The sequence below is a fragment of the Capra hircus genome, chromosome 20 (genome assembly GCF_001704415.2).
Source record: "Capra hircus breed San Clemente chromosome 20, ASM170441v1, whole genome shotgun sequence".
Classification (NCBI taxonomy): domain Eukaryota; kingdom Metazoa; phylum Chordata; class Mammalia; order Artiodactyla; family Bovidae; genus Capra; species Capra hircus.
Window position 1 is genome coordinate 22,331,088 of NC_030827.1, and position 13,733 is coordinate 22,344,820.

The 13,733-nt window shown below is 42.6% G+C and overlaps 1 protein-coding gene across 2 annotated transcripts in view; it reads left to right on the forward strand.

Annotated features, from left to right (window-relative positions):
• Positions 1,922-13,733, forward strand: part of MIER3 (MIER family member 3) — a 28,711-nt gene continuing 16,899 nt past the window's right edge. The window contains exons 1-3 of one of the 2 annotated variants that reach the window (XM_018065695.1): positions 1,922-2,026; positions 3,477-3,501; positions 6,783-6,928. In XM_018065695.1, the coding sequence (XP_017921184.1) occupies positions 2,018-2,026; positions 3,477-3,501; positions 6,783-6,928 (180 nt within the window). In that variant the 5' untranslated portion in view covers positions 1,922-2,017. Of the gene's footprint in view, positions 2,027-2,398; positions 2,622-3,476; positions 3,502-6,782; positions 6,929-13,733 lie in introns of those variants that run through there. The other variant, XM_018065696.1, reaches the window with a different exon arrangement.

Sequence of the window (13,733 nt, forward strand, 5' to 3'; positions counted from 1 at the left end):
GGGCACTGTTTAATGGCTCTGTCCATGGGATGTGCTCACTGCCACATTTCTAAAGTTAATCACTTGCACTTAATTTCAAGCCATTTTTTACTTTGAAAACTCTAAACGCTTCATTGAGGACAGAACATACAATGTGTGCCAAGCCCTCTGGTTTCAAAGTTCAGCTGTTTTTGAGTTATTTGACTGGACAAAAGGTCGAACGATATCTTTCACAGCAGGGAAAGTGTAATTTTCCATGTCTTTATGATGTTTTGAAATGGTTGAAGTGACTTTTCTCCTAAAACTTCTATAAATAAATAACTTTTACCAGTGGAATAACTCTAATTTTGAGATGCCTTGCTTAAAAATGTTGGAAGTAACCCTCTCCACTCCTATCTATAGTCTATTTTCCAGCATTGGAAGGGAGAATCAAAGGCAACCCCAGATTACAACCTAGATCTTTCATGTTTGGACAAAAAGAATAGAAAGTTGAAGCTTCTAAAAAGTTTCTCAATTTGTGAGATTATGGCAGATAACCTCAACTCTATATTTTCATATTAGTGTTTCAGCAAAAGTTGATTAGAAGGGCCCTGATGTCAGAGATTACACTCTTGTCCAAGCCTTCATAGGGTCCTGCCATACTTCTCTGTGTTTGCATCACTTATGCAGGACCTTTTACAGTCGACTTCTCTTTTCCACATTTTTTTTTTTTACTTTGGTTTCCATACATATCATTATTTCTGTCTCCTGCGTCAAGACAACTGTGTGCCAAGTCAACTGTGTGCCAAGCCGACTAGGAATGTGGGCTCAAACTTCTTGCAAGATTTACCTTTGTGGGCTACCATCCAGTAGCTGGTATTTTTGTGAACTTTGCTCAAAGTTGTTTGCGTGAAAACTGACCGGCCAGGAGTTACTTAGGCCTCCCAATGAAGACCAAACTGCTAAACGCATGCTTAGAAGGCACACCTCTTAAACCTTGTCTTCCATCCTTAACCCACCCACGTGCCCACAGGTGTAGCTTCCCATTTGACCCTAAGCTAGTGTTTGAACTTTGGGGACGGAAGTGGGAGGTCGAGTTCTTAAGACTGGGCTCAGGACTCTTGATATACTATTTCTGCCCTCCCCCAGGTCCAGGGAATGTGTACCTCTGGGTCATTCCTGTTGCGGGGCGGGGGGCGGGGGGGAGGAGGGATTAACTGTATCCCCAAATCACCCTATTTGGTGATTAACAACCTCTAGTACTGTTCTATTTTTTTTTCGCGCGTGCACACTTTGTACTTTATAAGCATCTTCTCTGAATCGGGCATCACTTCTTTGCCCTATTGCCCTTTTTTCTGTACTGTCACTATCTTCCAGAGTCTGTTTGGCTAATGACCTCTTCCACCGTTTATTCCATGGGCCAGTGTACGCTGATCAGCACTTCCCATTTCTGCAGGTCTCTTAGGGGAAACCGCAAAATGCCTGGTCGCTGTCCTCTCATTCTGGGCTTATTCACGTCCATCCGTCAATCCATTCAGTCCACCTCCCACAGGGCTTCCTCTCGGCCGTCGATCACCTCCTCTCTCCTTACTTAGGGAAGTCTGTCGAGTTGTCCCTCCAAGTCTCTTGCCCATCTCCCCTACGCCCACCCAGACCGGAGGGTCTGTCAAGTCGGTCCGCAGCCGCCCCGACCGGCTCTTGGGCCTCGACTGACTGGACGTGAGTCTGTCCCGCGCCGGCGTTTCCATCCGTCCCCCGTCTGCCTCCAATTCGGCAGGAACTTTACTCCAGCCGAGAGGGGAAGGGCGGGTGAGCGCTGGTGCGGGTCGAGGCGCCCGCAGCGGGCGCGGGGCGCGGCAAGGGGCGCCGGGCGGGGTGGGCTTGCGAGCGGGCTGGGGGTGTCGCGGGCCGCCCTGCCCTATAAGGGGCCGAGCCGCCTCCGCCGCCGGGCGGGTGCCGGGCGGACCGCGGCGGCGGCGGCGGCGGCTGCTGCGATTGGCTCAGGCGCCCCATCCGGGGACTGGGCTCGGCGCTGCTCGTTCGCCCTAAAGGTACCAATATGGCGGAGGTGAGCAGGGAAACCGGGCAGGAGCGGCCGGGCTGGAGCGGGCGCCCGGCGGTCTCCCGCGGTCCCCAAGCCGGGCTTGGGGGAGCCGAGGCCTTTCCGGGGCCCTGCGGGGGGCGGCGTGCCGGTGTGGGGCCGCAAGGCGGCGACGGGCGGCGGCGGGGCCGGCCGGGGGGCGGGAGCGGGCGCGGGAGCGGTCTCCCTCCGGGACTAGGCCGCGGCGGCTCCGGCCCCGACCCGGCCGGGCGACGGGGCCGGCCGAGAGGCGGCGGCCGGCGGCAGCGAGCCCCGGTCGGGGGACCCCGCCGTGCCGTGCCGCCGAGCAGCTTGCGCGGGCCGCTGGAGCCTCCGCGCCGCCTCCCGGGGCCGGGGTGGGTGGAAACCGGCCGAGCCCCCCCCCTCCGCGACCGGATCGCAAAGCGGGGAGCGGGCTGCGCCACTGCCCTGCGGGAGGAGTGTTTTGTGCCCCCGGCCCTTTGGGTCCGGGCTGCGGGCCGAAGGAGTCTCACGCTCCACTTTGCTCCGGCGCTGAGGCGAGCGGGATGCGCGGCCGCTGGGCTTCGGGAGAGGCAAGATTCCCCGCCTCGCAGCCCTGGAGGTGCGGGAGCCCCTGGGGGTAAACGGGGAAGACCAAGACCCTCGACGCTCTCTCCACGGGCTCTCGGTAGCCCCACTTTCCTTCCTTTAAGGGGGTCGGCAGGGCGAGCGGAGCTGCCCTGGACGTGTCCCCCGGGACTAGTGAGCTGGGGCGGGAGGATGGGGGCGGGTGGCGCAGCAGAAGCCCCCTGGCAGGAGCCCACTAGGTCGAGGAGCTCGCTGTTGGGCTCGGGGAGCGACTAAATACTCCGGGAGAATACCACTGTCTCTGGGACTGCGGATCCGCATCTCTAGACGCGGGAGAGAGGATGGGGGGCTTGCGCTTTTGGTTTGGGGGCGAGTGTCCGGTTTCGAGCTGGCCTACGCTCGGGGACAGAGGACAGCCCCGGAGTTGGGGCTACCAGGCCCCAAGGGGGTGGACTCGATGCAGAGGGCGAGTCCCTTCCAGGAAAGGGTGTTGCCTTGCGAGGTGTTGTTTGGGGGCCGTGGAGAGCCGGTGGGATTCGGGGGACTACTGAAATGCTAGGGTATGGGGGACTGATGCTGCTAGCCGACTGTTCTGGGTTCTGCTTCTCTGCTTTGTAACTTGCTGAGCTCCAAGCGGCGGCTTGGAGTTGCCTGTTAGACACCGGGCTTCGTCCCGGGTCTGCGAGTTTGTACACTGGGGACTCGGGGAGGAAGGCGAGGCAGCCAAGAGGGGCCCGAAGGGGGCCAGGAGCGAGTGGAGCGAAGCTACGTCTTGCACTTTTGGCAGCTGCGGAGGAGCGCTGGGCTCCGCCTCCTCTGCGCCCTGTTGCCGGCGCTGCCTCTTCCCCTGGCTTCGCGATCTAACCGCACGTCTTCTTTTCTCTCCTAGGCTTCTTTTGGAAGTTCGAGCCCAGGTTTGTTCTGTTCGCTTACCTTTTCGGTGGGCCCCAGGGGGTGGTGATGGGGCCCAAAGATCTATTGCTCAGTTCTTCCAACAAAAATTTGTTTTGCGAGTTTTTCATCACTTGTTTTTAAGAGGTTTCGGTGTTCTTTTTGGTAATTAAGTTGTTTGAGGAAGGAGCTACTATTCTATCTCATATTTTCTCTCTCTTTTCCCTTTCATGTTGAAAAAAATACTTTGTTACAAAGCTGCTAACTGACATGTTCTTTTAAAGTAATATATCTAATTCTCACACACCCTGTTTTTATTTTTCTCCAACCCTGAAACAATTAATGCCGCATCTATCGCAAACTTTCCTCTAACTTCAGCAGTTTAGATTTTAATTTCTTTGACAATTCGTCTTTCTAATTTGTCAGGACTTCGGGGTTGCTTATATTGACATTAATCACTTCTCCCCGTCTCCCCTTACTTTGTCTCATACATTTTTCAGAATTGAGAAATGCCTGTAGATTGTGTTAAATTGACAACTGAGAGTTAGGTAAAGCTGGCCTAATTAAAAGAAACACATACTTTCTGAGGTTGGTCATACAGAATTTTTGAGGTGAGACAACATTAGACCATCTAGGACTGTGTTTCTCAACTGTTTTGGTGTCAGAAGCCCCTGTCAGGATCTGATGAAAGCAAGGGACTCTGTTTACAGAACTCTGCACATAATGGGTAATGGCATGTAATTTGGGGTTTGTGGAACCCCTGAAACCTATCCCATGGTAAAAACCTTTCCTCATGTGCTAAAATGTAAGGACAGCTTTGTTTCAGTTTTTCATTCCCTTTCCAGCCCCTTTTTGGCTGCCTCTTTTCCCTCACAGTCTCCAAGAAAAGTGCCTCTAAACTAGTTCAACTCCCTTATTTTACACTGGAGGAGACTTAAATAATTCTGCTGAGAGTTACCTAGTTAATAGCAGAGTCTGGATGGGCTCCCAAGTCTTTAGTTACCACATGTTGCCTTAGAGTGAACAGACCATTTTCCTTGTATATTACTTTGTGTATTTGGTCAGTCTTCAAGGTCTCATTTGATTATCATTTAAGGTATTATAATTAACACCAAATAGAAGAAATTTGTGGCTATTTTGAAAATAGCTTTTGAAAATAGTCTTTAAATTGTTTTTAAGTTTGTTTAATTTTGAGACAGACGTTTCTTTGTTAGAACTGATTTCAGGGAAAGAATATTTATGTACAAGATGCCAAACATCTGGATGATAATGGAAGTTTTCCATTTTGCATCACTGTCTGCGTTTAAGAAGTTGCAATCTAAATAAAAAGCAAGAGACAGTGTGATTTTTGGAGTTTAAACAAACTTATAACTTATTTTTAATCAATTAGCCAATTTTTAAGAGAATTTTAGAACCAGAAGAGACTAGAGGTCATCTAAGCCAACCCTATATATTTTACAAATGAAAAACTGGACCCAGGCCCAGAAAGTTTAAATAACTTACCTCAGGTCCCAGAAAGCCAGGGACAGAGCCAAGAGTAGACTCTGAGGCCCTTCCATTTCTGGCCCTTATTGAATGAATGCTTTCCTCAAGGGGAAACTTTGAAGTGAGCCAAGCGATGTGGATTAGGAAGAGGGTAGAGCTCCGCCATCAAAGAGGTAGAAAAGAAGGAAATGGCAACCCACTTCAGTACCCTTGCCTGGAAAATCCCATGGATGGAGGAGCCTGGTAGGCTACAGTCCATGGGGTCTCACTCAAAGAGTCGGACACGACTGAGTGACTTCACTTCGCATTTCCTACCTTACACTTTGGCATACCCCAAAGGTATCCAGGAATTTCTCCAAAAAAGAAAATTTGTAATGGTTATTGTTCTGCTTTTCTGCTGTTTAACAAGTATTCATCTTTCTCTAAAATTAGCTTAAACCACCTGTATGTCAATAGATTTTTAAAATCAGCAGGTTAAAATCTTTCTGCGTGTGAAAAACAACATCATAATGCACACCTCCTAAAAACATGTTATAGAAATTTTTTTATTTTCAGGACTAATGACTAGAGTCCTCTGAACTCAGCCAAAAACATTGAATTGTCTGTGATTTTGAAAAAGCTTTGGTCTAGTTCAGTGCTTTGGTAATGAGCTCAATGTCCTTTAGTGTTTGAAGTTTTAAAATATTAAAGCTTGAGTAAAACACATCAGACTTTTTTGTGTTGAATATGCTTCCTTCCAATTCTCCCTTTCTCTACTCTTAAGATTCTGCTACTTCTTTCCCCTCTGAGAGTCATTGGTCTAGCTGAATTACATATTAGAGTAAAACAAATGGAGAAAACTCTGTTTTTCATAAACGTGACCTTATTCTCTTGCAATTATAGATAGTATTCATTTCTCCACTTGGTTTTCAGGGTATCCTGTTGACTTCAGATTTGCCATTAAAAATCATTCATTGCTATCTCTTTTTGGCCACATCTCAAGGCTTTCAGGATCTTAGTTCCTGATCAGGGATCAAACCTATGCCCCTGGCTGTGGAAGTCCTAACTGCTGGACCGCTGGGGGATTTCCAGGCACTACCATCTTATAAACAAGTTTGAGTTGACCAAAACAGCTTGCAATGGGATATATCTTCCAAAGCCCATAGATATGATTTTCTGTATTCCTTTCACATAGTCTTAAGTACTTATAAGTAGTCCACAGAAAGGCATTCTCCTACGATTTAGTTTTGGAGAGCTTGAAATACTGTTATAGACAGGAAAAGTGAGGTGGTGCTTTTCAAGACTGAATTGCTGTGTAGCTGCCTCATAGAAACTTGTGTTTGTTCTAGAAAACCAGGTTTCTGTTGTGATTTGAACTTTTATTTGAGGGTAAGAATTGAGTAAAATTTATATTCCCTCCTCCTGAAGTTTTTAGCCTCAGTGTATAAGCAGATTCTTGTGAAGTCTTCTATTCATAACCCTTTTGACATTTTTCTACTGCTTTTAGACAAACGTATAAAACTAACTGATAAGTGACTTTTCTATTAGAACATTTTTTAAAAGACCACTCCATTTAAATCACTGTTGCTATTAGAAGTCATGTTCTCATGGATTGGACAGCTTATAAGAGTTGTTATAAACTGGCTTTTTTCTTTTGCTGATTTAAATATCTTTTCAGAAACTGTATGGTCTTAACTTTATAACTTGTGAAGTACATAATAAATGCATTTAATAAAGCTTACATATAAACATTAAAAGGAGCTGGCAGTAGAACACAGATTATTTTCTTTTGTAAATAGCCTTATGAACTTGTAAAGTGATTGAGTGTGTTTCTTTCTAGTTGGGTCTTTGTCTTCTGAGGATCATGATTTTGACCCCACTGCTGAGATGTTGGTCCATGACTATGACGATGAAAGAACTCTTGAAGAAGAGGAAATGATGGATGAGGGTAAACACTTCAGTTCTGAAATTGAAGACTTAGAAAAGGTAAAGGTTTTTACTTCAGGGTTTTAATACAAACTTACAGTGAAGATTTATACAAACATAGTAAAAATTTCGAATTCCATTATAAATTATTTTATAGCCTATCTGAAATAAAAATGGTATCAGAATGACCTACTGTATAGGACAGGGAACTATATTCAGTATCTTGTAATAACATATAATGGAAAAGAATCTGAACAAGAATATATATGTATATGAGTATGTACACACACACATATATAAATAAGTGAATCACTTGAACGTACACCTGAAACTAACACAACATTGTAAATCAACTATACTTCAATTAAAAAAATAGTATCAGCATATTTACTTTTGTACAGAATGTTACTGATTTTCTTATTTTGAAGAATAGCCTAATAAGTACACTTTCATTTAATTAAAAATTATTTTTTATCTCTTAATCTGTTTTTTTTGGTGGGAGGTGGGGTTGTCCCTTGGTGGCTCAGACTGTAAAGAATCTGCCTGCCGTGCAGGAGACTGGTGTTCAATCCCTGGGTTGTGAAGGTCCCTTGGAGAAGGAAATGGCAACCCACTCCAGAATTCTTGCCTGGAGAATTCCATGGACAGAGGAACCTGGCGGGCTACAGTCCATGGGGTAACAAAGAGTCAGACATGACTGAGTGACTAACACTTGTGCTATGCTTCCAACCATTTTTAAGTTTATACCAGCACAATGAAATAGGTACATTTACAGATGAGATTACTGAGATCTAGAGAACTTAGTTCTCTAGAAGGAGACTAAGTTCTAAATCCTAGCCCAGCCTCTTGGCACTATACCACACTGTTTTACTGAATTAGTAATACCCTGTATCCTACCCTCCAGTTATCTTTTAAAAAGTTGGTAGGGTAAATGTAGTTTATAACTTTTAAAACCCCCAATTTTTAAACACATAACCAGAAACTACAGAGAGAGGCCTCCATGAAAGAGGATTCCTTGAAAAGATTATATTTATCTATAAATTAACCTTATTTGCAAATTTCTAATCAACCCAGAATAACAAATTTTTCAGGAATACTACTGAATTTTTCATATTTCTTTTTCTTGAAGAAGACAAAGAACATTCTTATATGATCTTTTCTGCTTTCGTGAGGCAAAGCTGGGCTATTATTATGTTTCTTCCTTCGTCTTAACACACAAGAATCTTCAGGGCCTAGACCCCAGGCTTGCTCCTGAAGAGTTGAAATTTTCTAAACATGTTCATTCCTTTGACAAATTAATGCAACATAGTTGCAGTTAGATTTAATTATTTTAAAATAGGTGTATCTTCTACAAAAGCTGAACAGATTTGGGAATATAGAGATAAAATTGCTAGGAAATACTCAAGAAAAGTCTTGCCTATTACTTCTTTCAGGGGTGATGACAGTGTGTTGCCTGTTGATAAGAAAAGATGCCCAATATTCTCAAGGTCTGCCTTAATTTTTTCCAGGCAATTCCTTTCTACTTCTCATGAGTGGGTAGCCTGGAATAACTGAGAATTATAATCCAACTAGCATTATCACTGAGCCAGGGATTGTGGTGGGTTATGGGATTGCAAAAATTAGCAGTTTGACAGTGTTTTTGGACTCAAGCAGCTTACGGTCTAGTGTGGGGTGACAAATGGGAACAAAGATTTTTTTTTGATGTCCTCTGCTAAGAACTGTGAAAGCAGTAAGCAGTGAGAGCTATGGGAGAAAGGATTTATGTGTAGTAAAAGATGTTTAGCCTCATGTGGAAGTTCGTGGAAGGCTGCTTCTTACCTCTCTCCTCTAGTTTTTTTAAGTCAGGATACTGCTGTGGGCATGAGCAAAAGTCCTAGGTGGTCTCATGATACACCTTCTTTAATTGTGTGTTTGCTGTTAAAGATAGGGAGACAGCAATCTAGTTACAGCATGATATAAGAAAATAATACTAATGTGCTAGACTGTGCTTTAGCTATGCAAATAGATGTATTGTCATTAAACTAGTATAAATTTAAAATTTCTTTTAATGTGTTAACATAGTTACTACTTGAGTATGGGTAATCTGGTAGAGCTCTATGGACCAGTAAAATTTTGTTTTTCCGATTTGTAGGTTTTATTCTTCCAGAGATTATAGTAATATCTACTTTAATCTGTGTTTAATGAGTTTTAAAAGAAAATTAGGGAAGATATAGAGAAATAATCAACAGCAAAGAGTTATTTACTTAGCTATTCCCAGAAATACCTAGTTTCTATTCCTGTGATTTTGATTTTGTTTAGTATAAAATCCAGTAATTAAATCTTTGCTTTATAGTGATGTCTATCACTGAATTTTGTAGATTCAGAAAAATTATAGGTCTTTAAATATTTCAGCTTCTCTTTAGGCAGTTTTTCTTCTTGGCATTTTGTCACATTCTTGGAAATTGGGACAGAAAAATACAAGTGATTTTTAAATAAATTCTAGTGAAGACCCAAGTGCTATGTCCATGCTCAGAAGGCTCATCCTTCTCTCATTGAGCAAGGCACAAGAAGAACTGTTTCTAAGAGTGACTGGCTGCTCGCTTCCTCTGCACTGTGATTCTTATCTATAGTAGAGTATAACTGTAGTGCTTGCGTGCTCAGTTGCTCAGTCATGTCTGACTCTTTGTGACCCCATGGACTGCAGCCCTCCAGACGCCTCTGTCCATGGGACCCTCCAGGTAAGAAAGGAGTGGGTTGCAATTTCCTACTCCAGGGGATCTTCCCACCCTAGGCCTCAAACCTATGTCTCTCGAGTCTCCCGCATTGGCAGGTGGATTCTTTACTACTGAGTCACCTGGGAAGCTCATAATTGTAAATGTGGTCTCTATTCTTTATTGATATTTAATGAAACATGAAAATAAAAGAAATAGTAGATAAGATACATATGTAAAGAGTAAGGATCATTTTACTTATAAAGAAATTTAAAATTATTTCTGTACAATTTAAAATAATGTATTAATCTTATATTATGGAACAGTGATTCAGATGATGGTACATGGTAACAGTCCTAGGGATTTGATGTTCATGTTTTAAAGATTAGAAGTTTTTAATGCTTATAGTAAATAAATTTGGTAGTTTATAGTCTATATATGCCCTTTATTTTGGTTCTTAAAAATTTTTAGTACATTGTATGTTATGGAAAATAAAAGAGGTAGAAAGTTAGTTTTCTTATAGTGGCACTTCGGTAAGTATAGAGAATAGATTGTGTGACAAGATTTTAGTTACCAAAAATACTAAAATAAGGTTTGTGTTATATTGTACTATATTTTAATTTATTCATGTTATCATTTCCTGATAGGTTTTAATTAATAATCCTAGAATTAGACCTAAAACTTTTTAAAAAGTAGTTTACATTCCTGCTTTTATTAATACAGAGATTTCTCCTCTGATATTCATTGTAAAATGAGAAAAGTAAAAAAACATCTTTTCTACTACTTAGACTTGGGTTTAAGTCCTTATTTATTTATTTTTAAAGCATTTTAGAAAGTTACATGTATTCTGCTTTGCAGCCTGTATTTTAAGGTATCAGACTGGTGTTATATTAAAATTAGTTTGTACCTCACTTAGACAATGTCATTGACCCTATCTAGCAACACTGTCAAGTGTGTCAGAGAAATATTAGCATTATTTCCTTGGCTCAGAGGCCTTGTTGATTGTAAGATGTACTGTAGATTCAAAAATAGCATAGATGGGAGCAGAGAGGAGCCTTGCTTTGAGAAATCTGTACGTTGGTAATAGGATGCATCCTGATTTCTGGTATGTGAGGCTGTGCATCACAGGATTAAGGAAATAAGGTGTTTTTCTGTTTACAGATGAGGAAATAGAGATGAGAGGGGTTAGGTGTAGGTGATTTGCCCGCAGTAGTAGTTAACAATTAGGGAGTCCTCTGTCTCTAAATCATGTGCTCTTCCTGTTAGAAATCCTTCAACTTATAAAACAGTTCATTTATATAAGTATGACTGGACTCAAATGTGACCCTTGAAATTTAAATAGATTCAACAAAATGCCTTAGAAATAAAGTCCTCATCCCTGGAATATGGTGCTAGATCAAACTTCTGAGTTGATCTCAACACCATGGATCCTTAGAGACTTAGAGATTTGCTAATTCAATTTTGAAAACATTGCTTCTATGCTTCAAAGGACTAAGTGATTTATTAATAGGCTCTAATAGAAAGCTCATTTGTAAAGTACTTCAGAGACTGGATTAATCTTTTCCAGTTTTGCTTTAGTACAAAGTCTTAGTACAGATAATTTCTGTGTTTCAGCACCAGCCCCTTCTCAGGGTCATTGTATTGTCATTCCTTGACTGGTATAATGAGCTTTCCACTAAGATGGTCACTTCCTCCTTCAACAGATGATCATACCTGTATCTTTATAGAGAAAGTAGAATTTTCATGAATAACTGCTCAGAGCTTCTGTTTGCCCCACACATGCAAACTTAGCTTTTATACTTATTCTTTCTTTGTCCCCTCTGGTTCCAAAAGTATCATTCACACTCCAGGTTAGTACTGAATTTTCATTTGTTTAATCTTAAGTTTATTCTTCTGCCCCCCCCCCCCTTTTTAAAATTTCAATGTGGAATCCTACTGATACATTTCTCACATTTGGAAATTCTCCTTTGACCCTGTGTTGCTTTCTTCATTCACCTTTTATAGTGTATGTATTGTCTCTCCGCTCATTCAGTCTTCAGCTTTGCTTCTCCCAACAGATTGTAAGGTCACCAGTAATTCCTGATTGACAAATACAAAGAATTCACATCTGTCTGTATCTTGCTTTATCTCTCTTTGATATTTGACCTGAGTGACCATCCATTTTTGCTTCTTCCTTAACTTAATAATCCTGCATTTTCTCTTAGTTCTACTTCTACCCTCTGACATCTCTCTCCATTGTATTTATGGGCTTTACTTTATTTACCCCTATTTTAATTGATGAATACCATCCATTAAACCCTGTACCCCAGGGTTCTAATTTTTGTCTTTCTCAGTCTCTCTGCCTTTCCTGGATGACTCGTTCAAGCCCATTGCTTCAACTTGCACCTTAAATCGTCATCTACCATCCCCCTTGTTTGTCTTTTGTTTTGGTCTTATAATTGCGCTGTAGCTATTTAACCTTCTCAGGCCAGAAATGGGCAGTTTACTTAGACTACTGGGTAATCTACATTCCCTCTATCAAGTAAGTCAAGAAACAGATTCTTTTTTCTTAATTTTGCTTGGATAATTCCCTTCTTTAATTCGGGCTCTTACTCTTCTACTCCCCGAATGAAAATCATGTCCAGAATTTTCCAGACGTGTCCCATTACCTATAGGGTAGTATATCTGAAAAATTCTTCTAATAAAATATAGATCCCTTTCTCTCTACTCTTCCTGAGTGAGCTCATCTACTCCTGTGGCTTTAAATATCATCGAGATGCTAATGAATGCCAGATTTGTATCTTTAGCCCCGCCTGATCCTCCGAGCTCCAGGCTCTCATCCAGCTTGACTTTTCCACTTGGATGTTTCATAGTCCTCTCAGACTTAACTTGTGTCCTCTGCAGGACTCCTAATTCCTTCAGCAGCCTTCCTGTCCTTTAGTCTTTTCGGTCTCAGTAAAAGTCACCACCACCTAATTGCTCAGATAGAAATCTGGGGAGTTGTCCTTCTTTCTCCCTTTTACTCCCTGGTCCGTTTGATTCCCACCTCAGACTGTATCTCACCTATTTGCTTCTTTCCAAGTCTGTATCACTAACCCAGCATGAGTCTCCCAAGTGGTCTCCCTGCTTTTCTCTTCTCTCTCCACCTCCCGCAATTTTTCTTCATACAGCTGCTCAGGATTTAAGAAGAAATAAAGTCATGTCACTCTAGTTTTATAATTCTCCAGTGGCTTCCCATTGCGTTGGGAGTAAATTCCAAGTTTCTTTGCCGAGAACCCTTTCTCGATCTCCCTCTGTTTCTCTTTCTAATCTCCTCTTGAACCCTGCTTCACTCTACTCTTTGTGTTCTGGCCATTGGCTTAGTGGAAAACCACAGTCAGGCCTCAAGTGTGTTGTTTCCTTTGCCTGGAATGCTCTTCACAGGATTGATTTGGTCACTTCTCAGATTTCTGCCCTCAGCTGAAGGTCTTCCTCTGCAACCCCACAACAATAGGCTCTCCACGTAATTCTGTATCTCAGGACCGTTTCCTTTGCATGCATGATAATTGGCAGTTCTGTATTTGAGGATTGTCAGTAGCCCCCTCGTCTGGAAGTTGTAGAAGGGTAAGACCTGTGTTTCACAGCACCGCCTGCCTCCTGGCAGTCACTACTCAGTCAGTGTTTCTGACGACAAGCCACAGGTCCCTAGAATACAACCCTCATCTGTTACAAGCGTCTTCGTCTTTCAAGACTTCGCTCAGTCATTATCCTCTGTGTGACACTTCCCTATCATATGCAATTAGATCCTGGAGTGTAGGTCTTCCTTCCCACCATTTCACAGCACCAGTTTCAGAATTGGTTATTGCAGCTATCATGGTGTTTTATAATTGTTAACTTATCAGTTCCTTCCACCAAGACTGAATTCCTTGAGAGCAGGAAATTTTTGGGAAATTTTCTTTTTCTGTAGCCGGTAGTCTTCCACACAGTTCCTAGAACCCAGTAAATGCTGTATTGATGGTAAGGTGGACTGTCAGTGCATGGTGAGTGAAAATTGCCATCTCCCTAGTACATGGAGGGAATCTGAAACTTTAAAGTTTTAGAGAAATATCGCTAACAGGTGGTTGGCAAAGGCTGCAACCCAGTCTCATAAGTAGTGTGAATGAAAGGGAATGGGCTGTGTGGACTTTATAAGGAGCAGGACCGGAGAAATTCTCATT